Source organism: Cyclospora cayetanensis, unplaced genomic scaffold (assembly GCF_002999335.1).
Source record: "Cyclospora cayetanensis isolate NF1_C8 unplaced genomic scaffold, CcayRef3 CcayRef3_contig_31, whole genome shotgun sequence".
NCBI classification, from domain to species: domain Eukaryota; phylum Apicomplexa; class Conoidasida; order Eucoccidiorida; family Eimeriidae; genus Cyclospora; species Cyclospora cayetanensis.
Window position 1 is genome coordinate 246066 of NW_020312270.1, and position 22153 is coordinate 268218.

General features: G+C 54.5%; 3 protein-coding genes across 3 annotated transcripts; 2 read left to right on the plus strand and 1 right to left on the minus strand.

Moving 5' to 3' along the window:
• Positions 1-4255, plus strand: LOC113146458. Its single transcript, XM_026333865.1, has 3 exons — positions 1-1722; positions 1862-1946; positions 3882-4255. Exons 1-3 carry the CDS (start codon positions 1-3, stop codon positions 4253-4255), a joined length of 2181 nt encoding a protein of 726 aa, XP_026189650.1.
• Positions 4256-7279: 3024 nt separating this feature from the next.
• On the plus strand, positions 7280-13089 carry LOC34617538. The gene is made up of 9 exons (XM_026333866.1): positions 7280-7350; positions 7611-8484; positions 9042-9270; positions 9397-9826; positions 10016-10166; positions 10421-10528; positions 10925-11060; positions 12794-12955; positions 13016-13089. The coding sequence occupies exons 1-9, from the start codon at positions 7280-7282 to the stop codon at positions 13087-13089; spliced, it is 2235 nt and encodes a 744-aa protein (XP_026189651.1).
• A 1782-nt stretch (positions 13090-14871) lies between these two features.
• On the minus strand, positions 14872-21006 carry LOC34617541. Its single transcript, XM_026333867.1, has 13 exons — positions 20943-21006; positions 20519-20671; positions 19926-20376; positions 19466-19556; positions 19151-19288; positions 18362-18754; positions 17909-18087; positions 17159-17453; positions 16744-16914; positions 16471-16552; positions 16232-16317; positions 15760-15999; positions 14872-15396 (listed from the first exon to the last, which is right to left on the minus strand). The coding sequence occupies exons 1-13, from the start codon at positions 21004-21006 to the stop codon at positions 14872-14874; spliced, it is 2868 nt and encodes a 955-aa protein (XP_026189652.1).
• Between the last annotated feature and the right edge of the window lie 1147 nt (positions 21007-22153).

Consider the following 22153-nt stretch of genomic DNA (forward strand, 5'->3'; position numbering starts at 1 on the left):
ATGCTCGATTCAACAAAGTCTCAGGCACTGGAAGAACTGCAGCCTTCCGCACGGCTGCACCCATATCGAAGCTCCGAGCAGCAGCCGACAAAGCCTCAGCACTTCACGAGTCTTCCTGCGTCTCTTGCAGCAGCAGCAGCAACGGCAGGGGCAGCTGCTGGCGCTCAGTCTATAGCTGCATCTTCAGCATCGCGAACAGCCGTTGCTGCTGCCTCCGCTGCTCAGTCCGAAGAGAGGAAGCTGCTGTCTCTGGGGGAGTGTGCAGCAAAGGCAGATTCTGCCTTTTCTTCTGCAACAGGAGAGGAGGCAGCGGCGCAGAGGGCAGCCTCTGACATAACTCCCCCCAGTCTCAGGGAGCTTGTGGAGCTAACAGCGCATGCTGCAACGTCTCAAGGGAGCAGCTGCAACGGCAGCAGCAGCAGCTGGTTTCGCCCGGAGAATCTGCGACTGAGCGAGCGAGGAAACAGATATTTCTTCCTGCGAGAGCCGCCTGACGCTGTCGCAGGAGCAGCGAGATGCCTCGCTACCCTTCTACTTTGCCACTCTGGTGATCTTTTCGACATATATCACTCTGCCGCGCAGAAGGCAGCACCCCCTCAGCTGCCACAGCAGCTTCTTGCTTCCCCTGACATTGCTGTCAAGCGCGAGTTGGAGAAACGTGGTAGAGCTGCGCAGCAGCCTGCCCCCTATCAGCTCCAAGCCCACAGTTGGCTGGAAGACGCGAGGATAACTAGACAGGAGACGCAGAAGCGGCAGGATCTGTTGAGCGGAGGCTTCGTTGGCATGCATGCGGCGCGGGCTAAGTGGCTGTTGCTGCGGGGGCGAGGCTGCTGCATGCGCCTGCAGCTTCTTCAGTCCCTTCAACTGCTGCAGCAAACTAAGGCGGCTGTCTTGCAGTTGCTGGCGTCTCGATGCCACTTGTGTGAGCACACCTGCGACTCCTCCCGCAGACGTAACTCCTCCCGCGACGGCGCGTTGCTGCTTCCCGAGGCACCTCCCCGGCAGAAGAAAATGGCTCTGTGGCTTCTGCATCGACTGCTGCATGCGACCGTTGGGAGCACCTGCTCCAGCGACGGCAGGCGTGAGGACAGATCCAGTCACTGTGCCTCTGGAGGCGCTTTTCTCGAAGAGGCAGACGAGCGATTTGCGCACTTTGTTGTGCGGTGTCTGGGGAGCCAGTGGAAGCAGACGCTGTTGCAACACATGCAGAACGACAGCAGCAGCAGTGCGGGCGAGAGAGAATTCCCTTTCAGCGGCGTCAAGAGACACAGCGAAACCGACCTGCAGCACCCTCGAAAAAGGCTAGCCATCGAGAGGCTGCTTCGCGTGTCGACTCCTGCCGCAGGCGTAGAGCCTTCGTCTTCAGAAGCAGCAGCAGCAGCAGCAGCAGGCAGAGAACTAGGTTCAGGAGGCGTTGCATGCGTCGCCGTACAGTCAATTGGACGGGCAGTTGTGGTTCGACGCGTTTCCCAGAGCTGCTGCTCGGTGCTCCGCTTTTTTCCAAAGACTGCTGTAGAGGAGCGTCGTTTGGATGCTGCAGCAGCTTCATCAGCAGCAGCAGCTTCAGCAGCAGCAGCAGACGCGCTGCCTCCACCTCCTGCTCGCAGGGGAGGACGCAAGGGAAGAGGCGGCAGAGGCGTTTTTGGGCAGCAGCAGCAACAACAACAGCTGCTGCTGCTCTGTGGTTTTAAGGAGCAACTTTGTCCAGGTCTCTTGCTTCAGGTGCATGCACTGGCTGTACACTTGCACTGGTAGACGCGATGCGGCGCTTAGGGTGTCTGCGCCTCCAATCATTGCCTCGCCGCATGTGCTTGAGGATAAATCCCGCTGCTTATGATCGTGCTCTTCACGTCTGCCGCAGGTAGACGGGATGCTGCCCTCTCCTCTACAGCAGCAGCTGCTGCGAATACGCCAAGAGTCTCTGGATGCTGCGCGACTGCGTGAGGGTATGTATCTGTGGGCAGTCTGCAGGCTTGTTGGTATTTTGCTGTTGTTGCTCCTTTGTTGTTGCTCCTTTGTTGTTGCTCCTTTATTGTTGCTCCTTTGTTGTTGCTCCTTTGTTGTTGCTCCCTTGTTGTTGCTCCTTTGTTGTTGCTCCTTTGTTGTTGCTCCTTTGTTGTTGCTCCCTTGTTGTTGCTCCTTTATTGTTGCTCCTTTATTGTTGCTCCTTTATTGTTGCTCCTTTATTGTTGCTCCTTTTTCGCTGCCCCTTTGTTGTTGCTCCTTTATTGTTGCTCCCTTGTTGTTGCCCCTTTGTTGTTGCCCCTTTATTGTTGCCCCTTTATTGTTGCTCCTTTATTGTCGCTCCCTTGTTGTTGCTCCTTTATTGTTGCTCCCTTGTTGTTGCTCCCTTGTTGTTGCCCCTTTGTTGTTGCTCCTTTATTGTTGCTCCTTTGTTGTTGCTCCTTTGTTGTTGCCCCTTTATTGTCGCTCCTTTATTGTTGCTCCCTTGTTGTTGCTCCTTTGTTGTTGCTCCTTTGTTGTTGCTCCTTTATTGTTGCTCCTTTATTGTTGCTCCTTTATTGTTGCTCCTTTGTTGTTGCTCCCTTGTTGTTGCTCCTTTGTTGTTGCTCCTTTATTGTTGCTCCTTTATTGTTGCTCCTTTATTGTTGCTCCTTTGTTGTTGCTCCTTTATTGTTGCTCCCTTGTTGTTGCTCCTTTATTGTTGCTCCTTTGTTGTTGCTCCCTTGTTGTTGCTCCCTTGTTGTTGCTCCTTTATTGTTGCCCCTTTGTTGTTGCTCCTTTATTGTTGCTCCTTTGTTGTTGCTCCTTTGTTGTTGCCCCTTTATTGTCGCTCCTTTTCCGCTGTTCCCTTGTTGTTGCTCCTTTATTGTTGCTCCTCTGTTGTTGCCCCTTTATTGTTGCTCCCTTGTTGTTGCTCCCTTGTTGTTGCTCCTTTATTGTCGCTCCTTTTTCGCTGCCCCTTTGTTGTTGCTCCTTTATTGTTGCTCCCTTGTTGTTGCTCCTTTATTGTTGGTCGTTTGTTGTTGCTCGCTTGTTGTTGCTCCCTTGTTGTTGCTCCTTTATTGCTGCTCCTTTATTGTTGCTCCTTTATTGTTGCCCCTTTGTTGTTGCTCCCTTGTTGTTGCTCCTTTGTTGTTGCTCCCTTGTTGTTGCTCCCTTGTTGTTGCCCCTTTATTGTTGCTCCTTTATTGTTGCTCCTTTATTGTTGCTCCTTTATTGTCGCTCCTTTTCCGCTGCACCTTTGTTGTTGCTCCTTTGTTGTTGCTCCCTTGTTGTTGCTCCCTTGTTGTTGCCCCTTTGTTGTTGCTCCTTTATTGTTGCTCCTTTGTTGTTGCTCCTTTATTGTTGCTCCTTTATTGTTGCTCCTTTGTTGTTGCTCCTTTATTGTTGCTCCTTTATTGTTGCTCCTTTGTTGTTGCTCCCTTGTTGTTGCTCCTTTGTTGTTGCTCCCTTGTTGTTGCTCCCTTGTTGTTGCTCCTTTATTGTTGCTCCTTTGTTGTTGCCCCTTTATTGTCGCTCCTTTTCCGCTGCCCTTTTGTTGTTGCTCCTTTGCTGCTGCTTCTTCTTCTGCTGCTATTGGCATTAAGTGCGGCTCTTTTCACACGGTTTGGCTGTGCCGGTAGGGGGTATGGTGAAAGGGGTGTTTCTGCTGCTGCTGCTTCTTCTTCTGCTGCTATTTTGCAGAGTTTTTGCGCTTTGGCGTTGCTCGGTGGCCAGCTGCCCTTGACGCTCCCCTCGCTCTGCCGTGTCGGTCGCTTCTCCTCAAGCGATCTCCTGTACACGGGTAATTTTGCATTTGTTGCGAGAAGTCTTGCGACTGCTGCCGACCTCGTTTCTATTAGGCGTCATCCAGGAAACAGCAGACAGCACTCTGTCTGTTCAGGCTTTGTTGGCATGCACGTGCCATGCCACATGAGTTACTGATGCTGATGCTGCTGCTGTTGCTGCATTTAGCGGGAAAAGTCATTGTGAAGAACACACTGCGAGACGCAGGAGTTCTGTGTTGTCTTTGGGGTGGTTTTGGCCCTTAGGTTCGGCGTGTTTGCATCGGAGTGGCTCCCTGCCGGGATGCCCCTCGTGGAGTATGCGGGCGAGGTGTACATACACCCCAAGACCAAGCGTTACCCTCCACCGCAGCTGGCTGAAATTCGGTGAGCGCTACCTGCGGCTGTTGAGGGATGCGAGGTCCATCTCTTGCGATCACAACGTCGAAGCGGGTAAAAATTTCTCTCCGTTTTGCACGACACGCAACAGAGCAGCACCACTTCACGGGCTTCTTGCATGGATATGAATTCGTCTGCTGCTGTCGCAGCGAGGCGCGTTATGACTGGCAACACGGGAACTGCTACTGCTTTGCTGTCGAGGAGACGTTATGCACGCGATACGTGGACGCTACAGACATGGGAAACCTCGCGAGGTTCGTTCTTGCTGCTGTGTGGCTTTGGCGGTCTGGCTGCCTGCCTCTTTCCTCGCTCGCTGACAAGCTGGCCAGTAGTAATAGCTCGCTCCCTCTTTATGCAGAGCGAGATCAAGGCGGTTTGCCGCCATAGGCAGTGCCCTTTCCCAGCCTGCACTCCCCATGCTACCTTTGGCTGACCTTCCGAGCATTCGAGTCAGTCCAGTGCTGCACCTGTGTGTGTACTAAAGACAGCGGCAAGCGCCGGAGTCTACAGCCGTTTTCCCTTCCGAACCCTCCTGACGAAGGAATCCTAGGGCCGTCTCGCTGCAGAAACACACGTGCGCTCAACGCCACAGGGGAAGCATTAGCGGCACACAGTCCAACTTGCGCGTCTGTATCTGCAGGTATATCAACCACTGCTGCGAGCCGAACGCCGAGTCCGTGCTGCTTGGCGACAGCGTTGTAGGCATCTCTGCCCTCAGAGACATCGTTTCAGGAGAGGAGGTGTTCTATGATTACCAGTACGCTCTGCACAGTTCTGCAGCAGCAGCATTCATTGCCCGCCCATTGCAAATTCTCTAGTTGGTGCCTATGTGCGTGGATTCCCCATTGCTGCTGCATCTTGTGTTTCCTGGCTTGCATGTGCATGTGCCGCATGCAGCTTTTCCGACTCCTCAAAGGAAGGCTGCCTTTGTCAGGCGAAGACCTGCACGGGAAGCATGTAGCCTCTGCCTTTTTTTTTGAAAATCCATGTAGAATATCTGTAGTCTACTTGCGCAGGGGTGTTGCTTCAGTCTTTTCCGGAAACACGGTACAACCAGCCCCTTTTTAGCTCCCTCCATATATCCACTGCAGCGCGAACATTTCGTTTGTTTCGTAAACTATCTCGAACGACAGCTAGCACAGCGGCGTGTAAGCCATATTCAAATCTAACTAGCTGGCAAGTTGCACGCTTCTGGACGCCAAGATCTCCCCAACAAGGAGCCTTCAGCAATATACGCCTACGCGCGGGGTGCTGGATGTCTAGGCTCCCTAATACGCGCTCAGAGGAGCAGGGCGACTACATGGCTGCATGCGAGCACCCAAAAAAATGCCCTCGCTGGCATCAGCAACATGGCATACACTTCACAAAGTTCTTTTTGACCGAAACATTTTTTAAAAGTCAGAGAAGTCATTGCGGCTCCCTTGAAACGGAATGCAAAGTTTTTGATGTACTCACAGGGTGTCTTCCCAGCAGCGGTGAGATAGCAATGTGTGCACACGGGCAGGTGCTGCTGGTGCAGAAGTTGTTGAACGGGTGCGCCTGCCGTTCTCATCAACGCCAGCCGTCAGTCATTTCTTGCTGCCGGTGTTGACGACTTGGAGGTTGGAGTGTACTGGCTGCGCAACTGCTGCCAATGTGGCTTCGACCTTGGATATGCTCACGGCCTTTGCTGGCTGCGTGCAGAGGTTACCACCACACAGCATTCCGGGGAAGCCCCCGTCATGAAGGAAGAAACGCGTCAGCAGGCTGACAGACACTAACGTCCATCGTCAAATCATTTCAGCAGGAGACGATCCTACACATGTATATATAGGCATGACTTAAGCTTACGTTTCTGAGGATCCTTTGAAGCTTATCCTTCTTGCCGCCCTCTTTCGGCTTGTGAGGTTTGTTCTTGCGGGCATGGGAAGCCACGACCTTTGCTTTCTTCGGAGGGCACTGCACCATTATGTCGGCTGGACTGCTCAAGAATTGTACTTGGCGATGGCGTTGCAAGCGGGGGAATCCTGCTAGGGGAGAGCTTCCAGCGGCGGCACGAGCTGTACAGCGCGTCGGTGAGAAGCGAACGCGCGCGCCTAGCAGCACCTGCAATGAAGGATACAGTCTATCCGACGCATATACATATATTATGTATGTCTATAGACCTTAAACGCATATGAAGGCTGTGTATCGGGCCGAATTTTTATTTGCTTGGGATGCTATTATGGGCAAGACCACCCGCATGCTGCACGGCTGCAGCCCCGTCGTGCTCACACGCGCCCCCGACTGGCTGCTCCCGCATGCAGCAGGCGGTCCCTCCGCAGTTCTCGCTTTTTATCCAGCAGCAGCAGCAGCATACCAAACCATTTGGAGGGCTGTCTGTGTGGCTCGGGATGGCCGTTGGAGGCGCTGCTGTAGAATAATCCGCACAGTCGCCCAGACACCCCAGCGAGCAGTCAAAGATAGCCAGTGTTTAGAGGCTCTGCTGCATCCTGCTGGCCACTGCTGCTTCCTGTTTAGCCCGCTGCTGACGGCAGCTCTGACTGCTACACCGCAACACCCTCGCCAGGGGGCCTACCGCGACCACGCGCAAGGCAGTTTTCAAGCAGCACAAAAACACGGATACAAGCAGTGCGTGCTTTCTCGCAGCCGCGGCAGCCGCCGCTGCAGCTGTGCCCCGCCCGTGGCTGCAGAAGATGGCATCCTCTCTCGTCATTACCTCGTCATCCTCGCAGGGGGGCGTCATGTCTTCCTCCCTAGCGCCCTCTGGACTATCTCTGGGGTCACCTACCTCCAGCGGCGCGCCCCTAGGGTGCGCCGCGCGTACAGACACCCGCGGCAGCAGCATGCACGGCAGCTGTTCGCGGCCTAGCAGCGTTCTGCGACACGTTGCGGTTATCGAGAAGCAGGCGCATGCACGCAGCAGCAGCTGCTGCTGCTGTACAGACACCCACGTTTTCGTAGGAGGCACGGGACTCGTTGGGACCATCTTCGTGTGGCGCATCCCCCCGCAGACTCAGCAACAGCATGAGCAGGGGGAACAGAATCATCATGAGCAGGGGGAACAGAATCATCATGAGCAGGGGGAACAGAATCATCATGAGCAGGGGGAACGGAATCAGCAAGAGCAGCAAAAGCCGCCAGGACTTGAATTCGTAGGACTGCTTGGACGTATGGCTTCCGCAATTCAAATGATGGTGCTCAATCAACAAGGGGATACGCTTCTGGCAGTAACGCAAACCGGGTAAGATTGCTGTTTTCTTTAGGCTTGAAGTTGCGATTGTATAGTAGCACAGCCGCCTGTGGAGGGGGGAAGGGAGGGAGGGGAGGTTATTTCAGTGTAAAAGCCAGTCATTTTCTTTCAAAGTGTGTATCCTGATGTAAACATGCGCACAGACGCATCATCCGTATGGGGGCTGTTGCTGCTGCGTTCCTGCCTCGATTCTTTTCTATCGGCGTCCTCTGGGAATTCCTCTCGTGTGCTGTGCGGTGTTGTGGATGCAGGCTGTGTTATGTGTGGTCAGTGGATGCAGAGGCTCTGGACGCTCTTCAGAAAGTGATGGGAGATGCACTTGCATTGACGCCAGGGGCAGCAGCGAGCGCTGCTGCCGCTGCGTGGCGCGGCAGCCGCAACAGTTCGCTGTACGCAAGGAGAGACTCTTTCTTCACTTCCCCCGTCGGAGACGAGCTGCTGCAGCACGGGGTCTTCGAGGCTTCTCAGGTGTATGTACACCTCCTGCTGAACTCCCCGTCACCCCGCTGCGTCCTTGGCGCGGAGGGGAAGGGCTTTGCCGTTCTGGGTGCAGCGATCAGTGGCAGTGGAAGCGCCAGCACGAGCAGGATCGGTGATGACTTGCAAGCCGTAGAGTTTCTGCAGGACGGCAAACTTGTTGTGGCCGCTGCCTCCTGCCCCTCTGCGTATCCTCTGGGGATCTACGAGACGCAGAAGGGGCATCTACTTGCAGCCTTTGCAGCCACAGCTGTCGGCATTCCTTCCAAATCTAGCAGCAGCACAAGCCCCTCTGGTTGCAGCGGAGTGCAAGGAGGAACTGCAGTGCTGCTTTGCAACTTCACAGCTCTTGCTCTTGATCGCTCACGCCCCCCCCCCAGCGTGGCTAGCTCCACCCCAGCCACAGCCGTTGCTAAGGGCCGCTATCTTGCGGCTGCGTCGGATGTGGGTGGCTGTCTCGCCATGGCCTTTATAGAGGACGAAAAACTAGCAGAGCTGCATCGACACTATGACAGCTGTGCGAAGGAAGAGGAGCAGCAAGCAGCTGCCGGAGGACGTGCAGACGCAACACCTGCTGACCAGAGAGCCCCAGTGGTGCCTCAGATCTTGCCGCTTCAGGCTTTCTTCATCAACGAGAGAGCAGTCATGGTAAGCCTTGAACTCGATGCATGCATGTGTGCAATACCTTGCGTGTGTGCCGAGGAATGTAGAGGCAAACTGGCGAGTCGTTGGAATGCGATTACACCTCTGCGTCCCTTGCTGCATGTGCTTCTGCATGCTTCCGTCTGCTGGGATGCATGCACACGGCCGCTAAAAGACTCGTGCAGTGGGAAAAATTGCCGTATAGGCCTCCACATGGTCGGCTCTGCTCGCATGAGCTTGCTTCTCGCTGTCTTATGTGAGAATGAGTGTTTGTGAGCAATTGTGAATGGACATGAGTGTTCGTGTGTATGTGTGTGTTAGAGTGCGCATGTTCATGAATGATTATGTGTATGTGTGTAAGGGGGTGTGTGTAAGTATGTATGTCTCTTCACTTGGGCATGTGTATATGAGTGTATTTGTGTGTATGAATCTGTGTGAATGTGAGTGAATATGTTTGTTTGTGTTTGCATTTGTGAGTGAACATATGTGTGTGTATGCATGTATGCGAATGCTTTTATGAGTGTTTGTATGTGCGCGACTAAATGGTGGTGATGTGTCTGCAGGCCGTGTCGCTCGTATGGCGTCCTCGTCGAAGGATGCTTCCCAGCAGCAGCGTCACCAGCATTCACTTGCTGCTAGGCTGCTCTGACGGATTTATAAGGGTCTGCGCCTTCGTGCCGCAGACGCTTTCAAAGCAGCAGCTGCAGCAGGACAGGCAGATTCAAGTGATGTTTCCGCTACTGCGGCTGAAGAGTGTCACGCTAGCGAGGATTGCATGCGGCATGCAAAATGGTGCGCGCGGCATGTGATACGCATGCCATCGTGTTTGCTGCTGTCGTCCTTTCCCCAATGCCTCCTCTTCTAATGCTGAAATTGATGCTGCTTTGCGGGGGGGTGGGGGCTGGGCGTGTGTTGCAGCGAGTGTGTGCGACATGGTGTACGTACACCTGAGCAACCGGCGTGCGGTGCTGATTGCGAGCTGCAACGCCACTGACTTACCTGCGGATGGCAGCGCTCCTGTAGCTGTATCAGCACTGGCAGGGGACAGCAGCAACAGCAGCAGCAGCAACAGCAGCAGCAGCAACAGCAACAGCAATGGGGGGGGGTTTTACGAGGTTCGAGTCGCGGAGCCTACCCAAGAGGGACTAGAGACTGTCACTGAGGTGCTGCAAAGACACGCAGACTTTATTGTCGGTCTCGCTGCTTCTTCCACCGGAGCAACAATCGCGTCACTCTCTGTGGATGGTAAACTCGTGGTTCGCACCAACAGGGATGCACTGGCTACTACCCCCCCCGCTGCCACTGCCATCGCGTCTAACCGAACAGCGTCCAGTCATCGGTCTGAGCAGCAGGATGCTGCAGCTCCCGCTGCAGCAAAAGCAGCAGCAGCCTTAGAGGGTTCTGCAGCAGCAGCGCATGCGAGTGCTGCTGCTGACGCTCACGACGCCCTCCCCAAGAAGCAGCAGCGCGTGACAGAAGAGGCGCACCAGATAGCTGCAACACGTGACATCGGAGCTGCAGCAGCGGACTTCGACAGAAGCGCAGCAAGCCTTGCTGCACAACGAGGCACTCCAGCCGCAGGAGAGGCTCCAGCGCAAGCTGAAGCCTCCATGTTGAGTGCAACTGGTGCAGAGGAAGCAGCGGCAGCAGACACTGCAGTGGCAGAACGCGATGCGGCACTCAGTGACGTGGAACAAGATAAAATCCTTCCAGGAGACACTTAGTTGCTATGCTACTTGACACTCGAAATAGTTTAGCCGCCTTGTTGCCTCTGCGTCGTCAGTGCAGCAGGAGCAGCTCATGGTTCCACCCGCGAAGGGAGCTTTGAAAGCTTTTACGATGCCGCTGAAGCACCCTGAAAAAGCTGAAGCTATAACAGCGTCTGCTACTATCACTGCGGTGTTTTAAATATGTACACCTAGAAAGGGCTTTTAACTGGTAGCTTGCAAAAACAGCCACTGCATTAGAACCAGCTATACAGGGTGCAGCAACTGCTTGCATGGAATATTTCAAGGCTACAGAATACGCTGTCACCGCAGCTGCATCAGCAGTAGGAGGGCTTTTTGGCTGCTGCAGCTGAAACCTTGTTATGCCAAATCCCCTTGTGTGCGTTCTCTCATCGCTCCTTGCATTCAACCCTGCTCTCAGCAGCGCTTGTTGGGGGGACGGGGGGAGGGGGAAGTTGCTTCCTTTGATCACTGACCAAGCAGCTGCGTCGGCAGCAGCTGCACTGCCGCGTGCTTTTTCACGCCATGACTGTAAGTGCTGCTGGAGGGACTGCTGCTGCTGCAGGCATGACTTGCAACCGAGCACCAACATATTGAAAGCAGCTGCAAGCCAGGGAGGGAGGAGAGGACGTGCTGTGGTGCGCGCATCGCTGCTGCCAGTATTGCTGCTTTGAGCTGCGATTTCTTCAAGTCCAGACTCTCATGGGGTACCCATGCAGACACACAGTGCATTTAAAAATTTTTTTTCACGTTACTTGATGGCTATGCGGCAAGCTGGTCGCCACTGCGGCAACAAACGGCTGAAGGAACTGCTTGCTGCCATAGATCGCGCTGCTGCAGCAGGAGCTTCAGATAGTGTTGCTGCGATGATAAGGAAGTACGGCTTTGGCAACACACAGACACTGCGCTGCTTTTGTTGCTGTTACTCCGTGGAGCCGAGGCTTTCTCTGCTTGCTGTTCAATACAGCGACAGTACACTGCCAGCGAGTTAGTGACATGAGCGTCAGGAATCAATGCAGGGTTCATCTGTTCCTTTGGACCGGTTTTCTGATTGCGAAGCCTGTCGCGGCAGCAGCAGCCGCTGTTGCTGTCACGTAATCACCTTGTAGCTTTGCTGCTCACGAGCGACAGTGCATGTGCCTCTTGCGTGGTTTGATGGTACTGGCGCTCCTGGAGCGGCATTGCTGCCAATCTGCAGTAACAGCTTGGGCATGTAGGCCTTGATGTTAGCAACTGCTGCATCGCGTGTGTTGATGAGTGGCTTTTGCCCCTGCTGCACTGCAGCTCAGGAGCTGCTCGTGTGCGAGGAGGCCAAGCCCAATGCCCCAGCTGCTGCAGTATGCGCAGTTGCTCCATGCATGCAATGCGTCAGGAAGGCTTTGCAGCTGCGATTTCTCTTGATCTTGTAGTTGGAGGGACTGTCACCCTGGAGTACAGCCTCCATCAGTGTGACCCCACGTTGCCAGTTTCTGGTACGGCGGAATGCAGCCTACCGAGCTGCTGCGCAGCTCAGCACCCTCCCTTACTGCCGATTGTGCTGTGCAGCCGCTTCACAGTGCTCTCTAGGTCAGGCCGCCGATACGTCAGCACAGAGAGTAGCTACAGCTCCGCAGGAGTATTCACAGCTAGATTCTTGCTGCTGTGGCAGTATTTTGTTCTTCGCCTGTTTGCGTGTGCCGAGCTCTCGACGGCGCGCACCACTCCTGCTGCTGAGCAACCAAGCGCAAACCATCAAGACTGCTGCTGCCATGCATGGGGTATGGGATATGTGGCATGTCGTCTGAAGTGCCTCGCAGCAGAGACCCTGTCTGCTGGTGCGCTGGTTGGGCTTAACGGTATCGTGTCTGCACGTTGTGCGTCTGTTGTACACGTGCTTCTCCTTTCTTTGCCCGTTCCGCATGCCTCTGTTGGTGGTGCTTGGCTCAAGCAGGCTTTTGCTGCTGCGTGTTTCCTCACCCCGACGGCAGGAAAGCAGCCCTTTGCTGTTGCTCTCTAGCGCTGGCTGGCTGTTGTGTGCTGTGTGCTCTCCAAAGCCCCACAAAAAGGCATGCTCCTGTCAGCCAGCTTGCTCCTGCTGCAACAGAGCATGCTTCCTGCAAACGAGCAGCACCTGTCGCTGCTCGCACGGATGTATTCGCTGCGCAACTCTTGCTGCAGCAAACCCTGCTGCCGCCACAGAGCAAGCTGCTGCACTGTCCACAGTTGCTCGCTCTGCTCGGTGCATGCGCAATTGCTTTTGTGCCTGCAACTGACCCTGTGCCCCACATGCAAGGCTGGCGCTGTTGGAGCAGCTCCCGATGCCGCAGCCACACAGTGTTGCGCATGCGTTGTTGTCGGTAATGATGCAGTTGAGGATGCAGTCACTGCTGTTTTCCTGTGCATACACCCTCCTAGAACACAGTGAATGACGTCCGCGCTGCTGCCGTTCATGTGCTTGCTGCTGCAGTCCCTTGCAGCAGCTTGTGCTCCTTGAGCTCACGCGCTTGCCGACGCTGCCCCTCTGCTGTCCAACTAAGCCCAGCGCTTGTGCTTGCTGCTCATCCTGCCAGGTGCGTCGTCGTTGTGCCGTCAAGTGCATCGCCTACCAGCTGCTGTTGCTGCAGCAGCACGTTCGCCGCATACACCTGGGGCCACTGCCCGATTTCTTGTTAGTGAACTTCTCATGGGTCCTGTACGCGATGCATCTTATATCCCTCCAGTTGCTGCAGGTGTTGCTCTTGTTACACGGCATTCTCTTTTTGGTACTGCAGGTGATAATCAATCAGCTGGCGTTGTCGCAGCTGCTGCCGTCTTTCTTGCTGCCTCTCTAGGTGCTGCTCCAGGAACCGTTGCTACCTTTTTTGCTGCCCTTGCCCTCTCCCATGGGCTTCCTACTGAATCATAAGAGAGCATTCCACCAATAGCTGACAGGTTTGCCTATGATGATGCTCGTCTATCTTGCGCAGAAGTTATTGTCGTCTCCAGGGAGCTCATGAGCATGGCATGCAGCTGCCGATGATGCTTTTGGATCATTTGATGCAGCGACTCTACCTTCTGTCCGTGACTGGCCAGTTTGATGTCGAGACTGAGCAGTCCTCAAGGCTCTTGCAACTGCTGCTGCTTGTACATGCTGTGCTATCTTGCGCTGTGCGACATGCAGCTACGGCCAGAAGCATGCGATATCCTCCTTGCTGCGGCAAGGCTTCAACAGGTATAGTCATAGCGTCCCCATCAGACGGCTGTTCGAATGCGTGCTGCACTTCTGCCACTGTTGGCTTTGTCGCTGCGCTTGAAGCAGGAGCTTCTCAAACAGGGACTGGATTTCCTGAACTGGCGCGTCTGTTCTACCGAAGGCAAAGCATGCACCTGCCTCCGCAGCGACAGCTGTTGCAGTTTATGGTGCTTCCCCACGAGGCGAAGCGGCGAGAGCGGCACCAAGAGCAGGCTGCTCTTTTTTACAGCAGCAGTGGAGTGACACTGCGTTGGTAAGAAAAATGGAAAACGGGCGTTCCCGGAGCCGTAGCAGCAATGCGGCCGTACATGGCAGTAGCAGCAGCATCAGTAACAGAATCAGGAGAAGCAACAAAGAGCATATTTCGGAGGCATCTTAGCCACCCTTGCTACCGGTGGTTTTAATTACGACAACAGCCTGTTGTGCTGCTGGAGGAGCTATCTGGTGCCAACGCAGCCAGTCGTGCCTCCCCCAAGGCCATATGAAGTCTCTTCACGTTTAAGAAAATTCTTTACACCCGTTGATGTAGCGTCAGGGAGTCGACAGACGTGTGTAGCTTCGATACAGTACTGATTTATTTTACCACCCAAAGCATCTTTTACCCCTGCAACTGCAGACACTCTACATTGGACCCCAAAGTAAGCTGTTTCTTCCCGTTGGCGCACCTTCATCCTGGCCTTTAAGGTCATGCGGAAGCACAAGAGCAGCTGAGAAACTAGAGCAACAGCTGCATGAGGTGACCCTCAGACGTCTTCGCTTTACACCAGGCTCTACAAGAGTATACACCCATACCCCCTCGTTCTGTGCTCTCAAGATGTAATTGCCTCCGATTTGTTTTAATAGGAACCAGGCAGTGCGGTGTCGCTGCTGCTGAACAGCCAACCTGCTCATGCATGGGGGATTTCTGCCCCCTGACCATACAACCAGGTGACTTCAAATCTATCAATGCAACAGGATGTCTGCCGTGTATACTGCTTCCGCCACACAACACGAATTGTGCAGACGATCATGCTGCACAATCTTATTTTTTATGCCTCCAGTCTCTCTACAGACAAGGCGTCTTGTGGGAAGGGCCTGGGATATATGTACACAGATCTACGACCCCTACAGCTGGACGCACACTCACGACTGTCACAGACACCGGTTTTTTACGGCCTTCAGAGTAATCTGCGTCCGTGGTTTTTTTCTTGCGTTCCCTCTATAGCTTCAAGTGTAGCGGGGCAGCAGAGGAGGTGCATGCAGGTTGCCTGTATTGTGCGAAGGCATAAAGAGTATGCGCCAGAGGGAGGGGCAGTAAAACGGGCACTTGCTCTCACGCAGGCTGGCAGTCAAGAGGACTCTCGCAATGGTATCCACGCACTTTGTCGACGAAAACTAGTGCAGCAGGAAATGCGCAAGTATAGCGTTGCCCGCTAGATTGCAAGCCCAACTCGATATGGGTCAGTGCAACAGTGCTTAAAAACCGTCCTTTTCTGCATCTTGTTGTAGCAAACCAAGAGCAGACACTAGCTGCTCCAGTTCTCCTAATGGTTGTTGCTGCATCAACTGCTGTTCCAGGGTGTACGTACACCCAACTCTGAGAGCTGTAGTGGCAGCGGCAACGACAGCACAAAAAGGGACGGCCACAGAGTCGGAGACAGACACTGTAGAAGCAACAGCAACAGATGCATTCGCCTCATCCCGTATTTCGGGGAGGCTCCTCAAATAAGCAGCAGCAGACAACAGCAGCTGTTCATCGCTCAGCCCTATTAACTGCTGCAGTCCCAAGGTGCTGCCTTGCTGCACTCTCTGTAGCACATGAATTGCAGCTAGCAAAACCGGAACGGAGGCACACATCGCCTGCTGCTGCTGCTGCTGCGTGTGCTGCTGCAGCTGTAGGGGGTGCTGCAACTGTTCTTGCTGCTGTTTTCGTTGCTGCTGTTGCAGCATGGCGTATTCAGAAAGCAGGTGTGGGGTAGAGAGGCACAGCAACCGGCGGACCTTGCCCAGCAATTCGCTGTGGCTTTTCAAGTGTACATGTAGCTGCGGATATGCCAGCGATAAGCATCCCTCGGCATCTGCCAGACAGCATGCGAGAGAAGCCCGCTGACTGTCGAGTCGTGCCGCGCTCAAACACACTGCAGCAACGACTCCCTGCAACAAAGGGGCAGCAGCAGCATCCTGACCACGAGAAGCTACCAAAAACTAGCCAGCCAAGAAGCTGCAGCACGGCAAGCCCGTCTCCTCACTAGACACAGCAAAGACAGTGCCCACAAGGATTGGCTGTAGGAATTGCGAGCGGATAAGCAGTCGATTTCCGCTTTGCATGAGCATGCTGCTGCGCTAGTTTCAACAGGAGTGTACCTGGAGCAACTGAACGCATAGACCCTTCGCTTCCATGTCGCGAAGGGGAGGAGGCAGCAGAGACAGATACTGCTGCTTCAGCTGCATCACAGCCCTCTCAAACCTTCGCATGCACCTGAGGGGGTCAGCCCGCTGCTGCTCTTGCTGCAACTGCTGCACCTCGATCGGCAGCACAGCAAAGATCTGCTGGTAAATAAGCGTGAGCGGAGGCCCTAAGAACCACTGCTGCATCAGCTCCTTCTGCAACAAACAGCAGCATCACGAAGGAAAAAAGCGAAGCTAAAACCGCAAGCCGAATGCCTCATGATTCGGCATGTCTTCAACCCCTCCCAGCGCCTGCTTCGCCGCTTTCCCGAGGCTCAGTCGCACCGCTAGAAGCCGACAAGTGCACTGTTCGTCGAGTTTGCTCCTGAGAGCGCCCAAGCAACAGTTCAAGATCAGTGCAAGATGACGGATGAGAACAAAGGCCTACCTTCAGAGCCTCTATTTCCTGGAAGGCTTTGAGTTGCAGCAGTGCGGCTGCCGCTGAACCTTCGAAGCCTCCAGCATCTTTCTGCGCTGCAGCGACACTCAAAAAGCACATACGGCAGCAGTTAGCGCCGTGTGGAGCAGCAGCGGCAGCATGACCGTCGACATGTCGAACAGCACCGTCGTTGGCTACACAGCAGCAGGTAAGACGCGCCCGCCTGCCTGCATGCATGCCTGCCTCACCAGCCTGTTTCGTGCGCTGCAGCATCAAAGAAAAGAGACTGTACGTCTTCGCCAGGCACAGCCGGGCCGCTGCTGTTGTACGCTGCATCACGAGCAGACGCAAAAGCAGCGAACGGGTGCAAAAAAAACTGAGGGCAAGCCTCATAAGATATGCATCCTTTGCAGCGGCAACACAATGGAGAGGGAGCTCTGAAGAAGAAAGACTTCAGAGAAATGCAATACACAGTGGCGAAAAAGGATCCGCGCGCTTCGGTATTGCTGCACATACAGCGCGAGTGCTCCTACAGCAGGGTCCAACGACACTATGGCTGCTGCTGCTTGCATCCTTACATTGTGCTGCGGTGTATCGTCTAGAAGAGAAGGAGACTCTGCTGCTGCTGGAGGAATTTGCAGCGCGCACAACCACATGAACAAAGCCAAAGAGCTGTCGCAGGCAGCCCTCGCCTGCAATCGCAGTCATAGCATGCAACGCAGTGCAAAAGCTGCTGCCATGTGGGGGAAGAAATAAACAGCCGCAGCAACGTGCAGCTCGCAAAATACCCCAGAGGACGACTCCGAGCGGTAGACAACACAGCACAATTTGCAGCCTATCCGCTACGGTTGGATCAGCAGGACGGCAGAGGCAACACGAGGAAAGAGGAGGAGAGCACTTGCGTCTTTCGCAGAAACTGCAGTGGCAGCTCGGCACCTGCTCGAAAAGCGGCTCCCCTGCAACTTGTGAAGTCGCAAGGTGTTGCAGCATTTGTCGCAAAAATGCTCTTAGATCTCCCGCTGTAGGGTATACATTGTTACTGCTGTTGATGCAATGCCTAAGCTTGTACAGGCGTTGCAGCACGCGGCTGCTGCTGCTACTGCGCTTCTTCTCCTGGTGCTGCTGTTGCTGTTGCTCCTGCTCTTGTTGCGCTTGCCGCTGTTGCTCCTGCTCTTGTTGCGCTTGCCGCTGTTGCTCTTGTTGCGCTTGCTGCAGCAGCTGGGGGGAGAAGAGCAGCTGCAGCGTGTCTTCGTGAAGGCAGCACAGTCGCTGTCCGTACAGCCCGAGCAGCTCTTTCACGCTGCCCAGCAGCTGTGTCTCCTGCGCATTCGCTGCAGCAGTGGCGGCAGCAGTACACAGGAACCACGTGCATGCAATGCATGCATGCCAAACTGAAGCCGTTCGCTTAGCAGCACGCTGTTGCGTGCAGCAGCAGCAGCAGCACAAACACCAAGAGCGGCAGCAGCAGCAATCTTAGAAAACGCACTGAGAGGATGCAGGAAGGCGCCACTCGTTCCAGCCTTCCGCCAACGAGAGACGAATGCCCGTAATAGCAGCACTAACAGAGGCGCACAGTCCACGAGACACCAGGCTGCGGCTTCCTCCTCATTTTGCTGCAGCAGAAGTGAACTGGATGCCATGCGTTGACTCGCGAGATGCTGCTGATCCGGAGTTTGCTGCTGCATCTGTTCTGCAAGTTGCTGCAGCGTTCGGCTGCGGGTTGTTAATTGTCTGCAGCAATTCCTGAGGTGTACAGACACTTTGCGCAGCAGCTCCGCTGCAACGGAGGGAACAAAGCCCCTCTCGCGTAGCCAGTCCCCCATTGTTGTGTTTGAAAAGGGGGAAGCATCAGAACTGGCTAGCACCTGCAGCAAAGCAGCATCAGAAGTAGCAGCATCGCCGAAAGTGCCAGGAGGGGAAACCTCCAAATAGGACGATAAACACGTCCTACAGACGGAGTGAAGGCAGCAACTGCAACAGCAACAATGGCTGCTGTTATTGAGAGGCACCCGTTCCAGCAGCTCATATTGCGCATCTGGTAGCATTAGGCACTCGACAGCATGTGGCGCCCTACCCCAGCATATCAGTACGCAGTCACGGCAGTTCAAAAACACCAGCAACAGGAGAATTCCGAGATACCTTATCAAGAAGGAAGGCCTGACGTAGTTTCTCTTCTAAAGACGACAGTCCAGAGACAGCCCATGCAGCGACTTGGTGCTGGAAAGGAGTGCAGCACACCAAAGAGATGCTGCTGCTGCTTGTTGAGCCGTCGCAGTAGGCTGCCACATCCGCTGCTGCAGGCGTAAGCTGCTGCCCTTTCCCCCCACTTGTTGCGCCTTGTGGAGAAGTCGCCGCTGCTGCAAGTGCGGCACTGCCAGAAGCTGCTGCAGCTGCTGCAGCAGCACGTAGTGAGTCTATTGGTAGAGGCAGACAGACTTCTGCCGTCATTCGCTGCAACACAGACTCCAATGTCAGCTGCGGCTGCTGCAGCGCGAATAGGCACTTGAGGCTATCACCAACGCCTAGTACATCCTGAAGAAGAGACACACACACACACAAGCAAAAACCTGGACCTCATACGATGCAGCAACAGCAGCAAAAACAGCAACAACAACATCAACAACAGCAACAACAACATCAACAACAACAGCAACAACGACATCAACAACAACAGCAACATCAACAGCAACAACAACATCAACAACAGTAACAACAGCAAAAACAGCAACAACATCAACAACAGCAGCAGCAACAGCAGCAAAAACAACAACAACAGCAACAGTATCTTGTGCTGCATTTGACTCTCTCTAGTAACCCTGATCCTTAGTGCTAACTAAGGCTGCCTACCTGCTTGTGCAGCGACTCCTCCAGCAAAGCTTTTGGCTTGCTGCGAATCTCCTTTCCGCAATCCACCATTATCTGCAGCGCTGGCTGCAAGCACTTGAGTTCACGAAGCGAAAAACATCCGGGAGTCGCCCCTGTCGGGGGAGCGTCTTTATTAGTGCCCTTCGATTCGGTGGAATCTCTGCCGCTGCCGTTCTCTTTGTCTGCTGCCAGTGCTTCCAGCTGCGCAACAAGAAGACAGAAAGGCTGTGTAAGACCATCTGACAGCTGTGGAGGATTCGCTGTGCACTGCACAAGGCCTTATTAGCTAGCGAGCCTTTTGCGGTGTCTATTTGGCTTCACGCCTCGAGGCAGTGAAAACCACACGTGCACACGGTGCACCTGGATCAGGAGGTCAGCCTTTTTGTGATTTGAAGCCTCTGACTGGAGGCGTTTCAGACACCGAAGAAATTGCAATGCCCCCACAACAACCTGCTCCGCATCTAGCAGTCTGAGAACGCAGCACAAGCGTCAGCAGCAGGGGCAGACAGCCGGGGAGGCAAGAGCGACAGTGGCGGAAATTATGAAATCTCATGAAAAAACTCGTGCAAAAAGCTCATGGAAAACTCATGAAAAAACTCATGAAAAAACTCATGAAAAACTCATGAAAAAGCTCCCGTAGCAAATGGAGCGGCGAAGGGTCGCATGCTGGGAGAAAGACTCGCGTTGAAGGAGGCTTAGTTGCGTTTTGTTCGCTCTAAAAAAGCGGGAAGAGAACTCCTCTCCAGCGACACTGGGGAAAGCTCTCTACGCGTGACGACAAGGCATTCGAAGCATCAGCGGGGTAGAAGAAAAAGACGCATGCCCTTCACCAACGCACTTGTCTGCTTCCTCCACGGATGCCTCGAGACGACCGGCACTGTGCTGCGTCTGCTGATGCAGCTTTTGCACATGCTGCGAGATGCGGTGTACCTGCTGCTGCAGCTGCTCTATGCAGCAGGAGCTAAGTCCATCCTCTTGTGCTCCTGCATCATCGCTGCCGTCCCCGCGGAAGCGCAGAGAAGCGGATGCATTCGGCATGCCATGCTGCGCAACACTGTCGCTGCTAGATTCACTGCGGCTGCTGCCGCTAGGTCGGAGCAACTCTGCAAAGTAGGAGACTCCTGGAAGCAGCGATCCAAGGTGCGATGACAGCTGCGACAAAAGGGAGACGGCGTGGCTGTAGGCCGTGTTGTTCGGGGTGTACATACAGGCTGGATCGACAGGAACTGAGGAGGATGAAAGTGACGGCGCTTTGCTGCTTTCCAAAAATGCAGCCCCTGAATATTTCTCTACCAGCGCAAGAGCTTCAGTAGACGCGCGCATGAAGTCTCAGGGTTCAACATTTCGAGCTCACCTGGTTGCGTATTTGCGTGTCGAGTGCGACGACAGCCTCTTCCAGCTGCTGCAGTCGGTGTCCAAGGGCCTCAGGACCCTCCCCGCTCACTCTTCTAACAAATTCTCCTACACTGAAAGATGCTTCTGCTGCTCCGGGAACTGAAGACGCTTCTGGGGAGTCTGCAGCAGGGGGTTCCCGACCAAGAGACAGCAGCTGCAGCACGGAGGGCGGCAAATGCTGCTCTGCAACTGACCGCAAAAGACCAGAAATCCAAAAAAGAGAGTTCCATCCGCTTGCAGCTGCAGTGCGATACACTGAATTCGCGACAGAAGGTCAGGGGGGAGGGATCCGGAAGGGGAAAGGCGGTGTTGCAAGGAGCTCCCCCAAGCCAACACACAGCGCAGGGCCCACTCCTTGAGCATAAATTCCCCTGCTGAAGTCGCTTTGCGGCTCACTGGACGCAACAAGAAGCAGGGAGGGAAAGGCAGACAAGACACCAGCAGCACGCGAGCAGCTCACCGTCCAGACGAATGCGTATCGAGGGACCCCCTTCAAGAGAGGGAGAGGACGTGGAGGACGGCATCTTGCCGCCTTTTTATGCAATTTTACGTGTATTGGTGAGCTGTTTCTTCCGCAGCATGGCTGCTGCGCCCAGGGAAGCGGGGGGCCCCCCTGGTTCTCCAGCGGGTTCCTCCCCCGACCCCTGGGGGCCCTCCAAGCCTAGAGGCGCAGGAGGGAAGTTTCAAGCAAGCCGTGTCTTTTTGTTTTATCGACAGAATGCTTAAGGAAAGCGACCTTTGTTAGGGCCTCCTGGAGTGCTCGATTGCGCGTGGGCAGCCTTTGATATCCTACCCTGTACTTCCGAAGCACATGTCTGCCGCAGCGCAGATGTGCGCGATCGACACCCCGCAGGTAAGCTCACCCCGAAGCAGATCGCCGCATGCAAGAGGCCAGAGAGGGTTCCTAAGCTCTAAAATGACTCGCAGAACCGCATGCAAGCAGACTTGAAAGCCCCCGATTGGTGTTCTAGGTTCTCATGAGCAATCCTAAATCCAACCACCCCAAACCTCCAACAGCCTTCTACGCTCGCGTTCGCCACTGCCCCGCTCCATCGGTTGCTGTCGCTGCTGCTTTACTGGCGTTCCCGCCACGTCTCCTGTTGAGACCACCCCTTCACTGCTGCGCCTGTTAAATATATCGCTTCTACAACAACGCTATGCACTTGCATCTTTAGCCTAATGCGCTACTGCCGTCCCTAGACTAAGCTCCCGCTGCAGGAGCAACCAACCCTCCCCCCGGCGCTACCACGTCGCCTCCTGCGCACCATCTGATCTGTGGATGTACACCAAAAAATCGGTTCCCTTCTAGAAGCCTCCATAGGAAGGCCTCCATGCAAGGAGCTTCGCGTGCCTCTCTAGAACCTAGAGGTTAATGTGCCCTTCGCTGTGACGAGTTGAGGGGGGGAAGGGGGGGCACGCGGGTTGTTGGAGCGAAAAGCAGAGGACCCCTCCTAGTTTTCCTTGTAAAGCTCCTTTCAGGGTTACTTCACTCATGTTTAGAACCCTTCACCCCCTCTCCTGCCGTCTGTGCTTCAAAACAGCACGCCAAATACTTCGCTGCAGTTCCTGCCTCTGCGGAGAAAACGGGTTATCCCGCAAAACTCTGCGCTTCCACCATCTCAAGCGGAAAGCAATCTTCACAGGGGCACTGCCTGCTTCATCGGGAAAGAT

What these genes read in the sequence shown, in the direction of transcription:
- LOC34617541 (XM_026333867.1), bottom strand. Translation starts at nt 21,006, where the DNA reads ATGCCGTCCTCCACGTCCTCTCCCTCTCTTGAAGGGGGTCCCTCGATA. An exon ending in GATACGCATTCGTCTGGACG is followed by an intron (nt 20,672 to 20,942) that starts GTGAGCTGCTCG and finishes TTTTGCGGTCAG; the next exon opens with TTGCAGAGCAGCATTTGCCG. An exon ending in GCAGCGCACGAAACAGGCTG is followed by an intron (nt 16,318 to 16,470) that starts GTGAGGCAGGCA and finishes GTGTCGCTGCAG; the next exon opens with CGCAGAAAGATGCTGGAGGC.
- LOC113146458 (XM_026333865.1), top strand. Translation starts at nt 1, where the DNA reads ATGCTCGATTCAACAAAGTCTCAGGCACTGGAAGAACTGCAGCCTTCC. An exon ending in GTCCAGGTCTCTTGCTTCAG is followed by an intron (nt 1,723 to 1,861) that starts GTGCATGCACTG and finishes CGTCTGCCGCAG; the next exon opens with GTAGACGGGATGCTGCCCTC. An exon ending in TGCTGCGCGACTGCGTGAGG is followed by an intron (nt 1,947 to 3,881) that starts GTATGTATCTGT and finishes ATGCCACATGAG; the next exon opens with TTACTGATGCTGATGCTGCT.
- LOC34617538 (XM_026333866.1), top strand. Translation starts at nt 7,280, where the DNA reads ATGGCTTCCGCAATTCAAATGATGGTGCTCAATCAACAAGGGGATACG. An exon ending in TCCAGTCATCGGTCTGAGCA is followed by an intron (nt 9,827 to 10,015) that starts GCAGGATGCTGC and finishes GGACTTCGACAG; the next exon opens with AAGCGCAGCAAGCCTTGCTG. An exon ending in GCGATGCGGCACTCAGTGAC is followed by an intron (nt 10,167 to 10,420) that starts GTGGAACAAGAT and finishes TTTAACTGGTAG; the next exon opens with CTTGCAAAAACAGCCACTGC.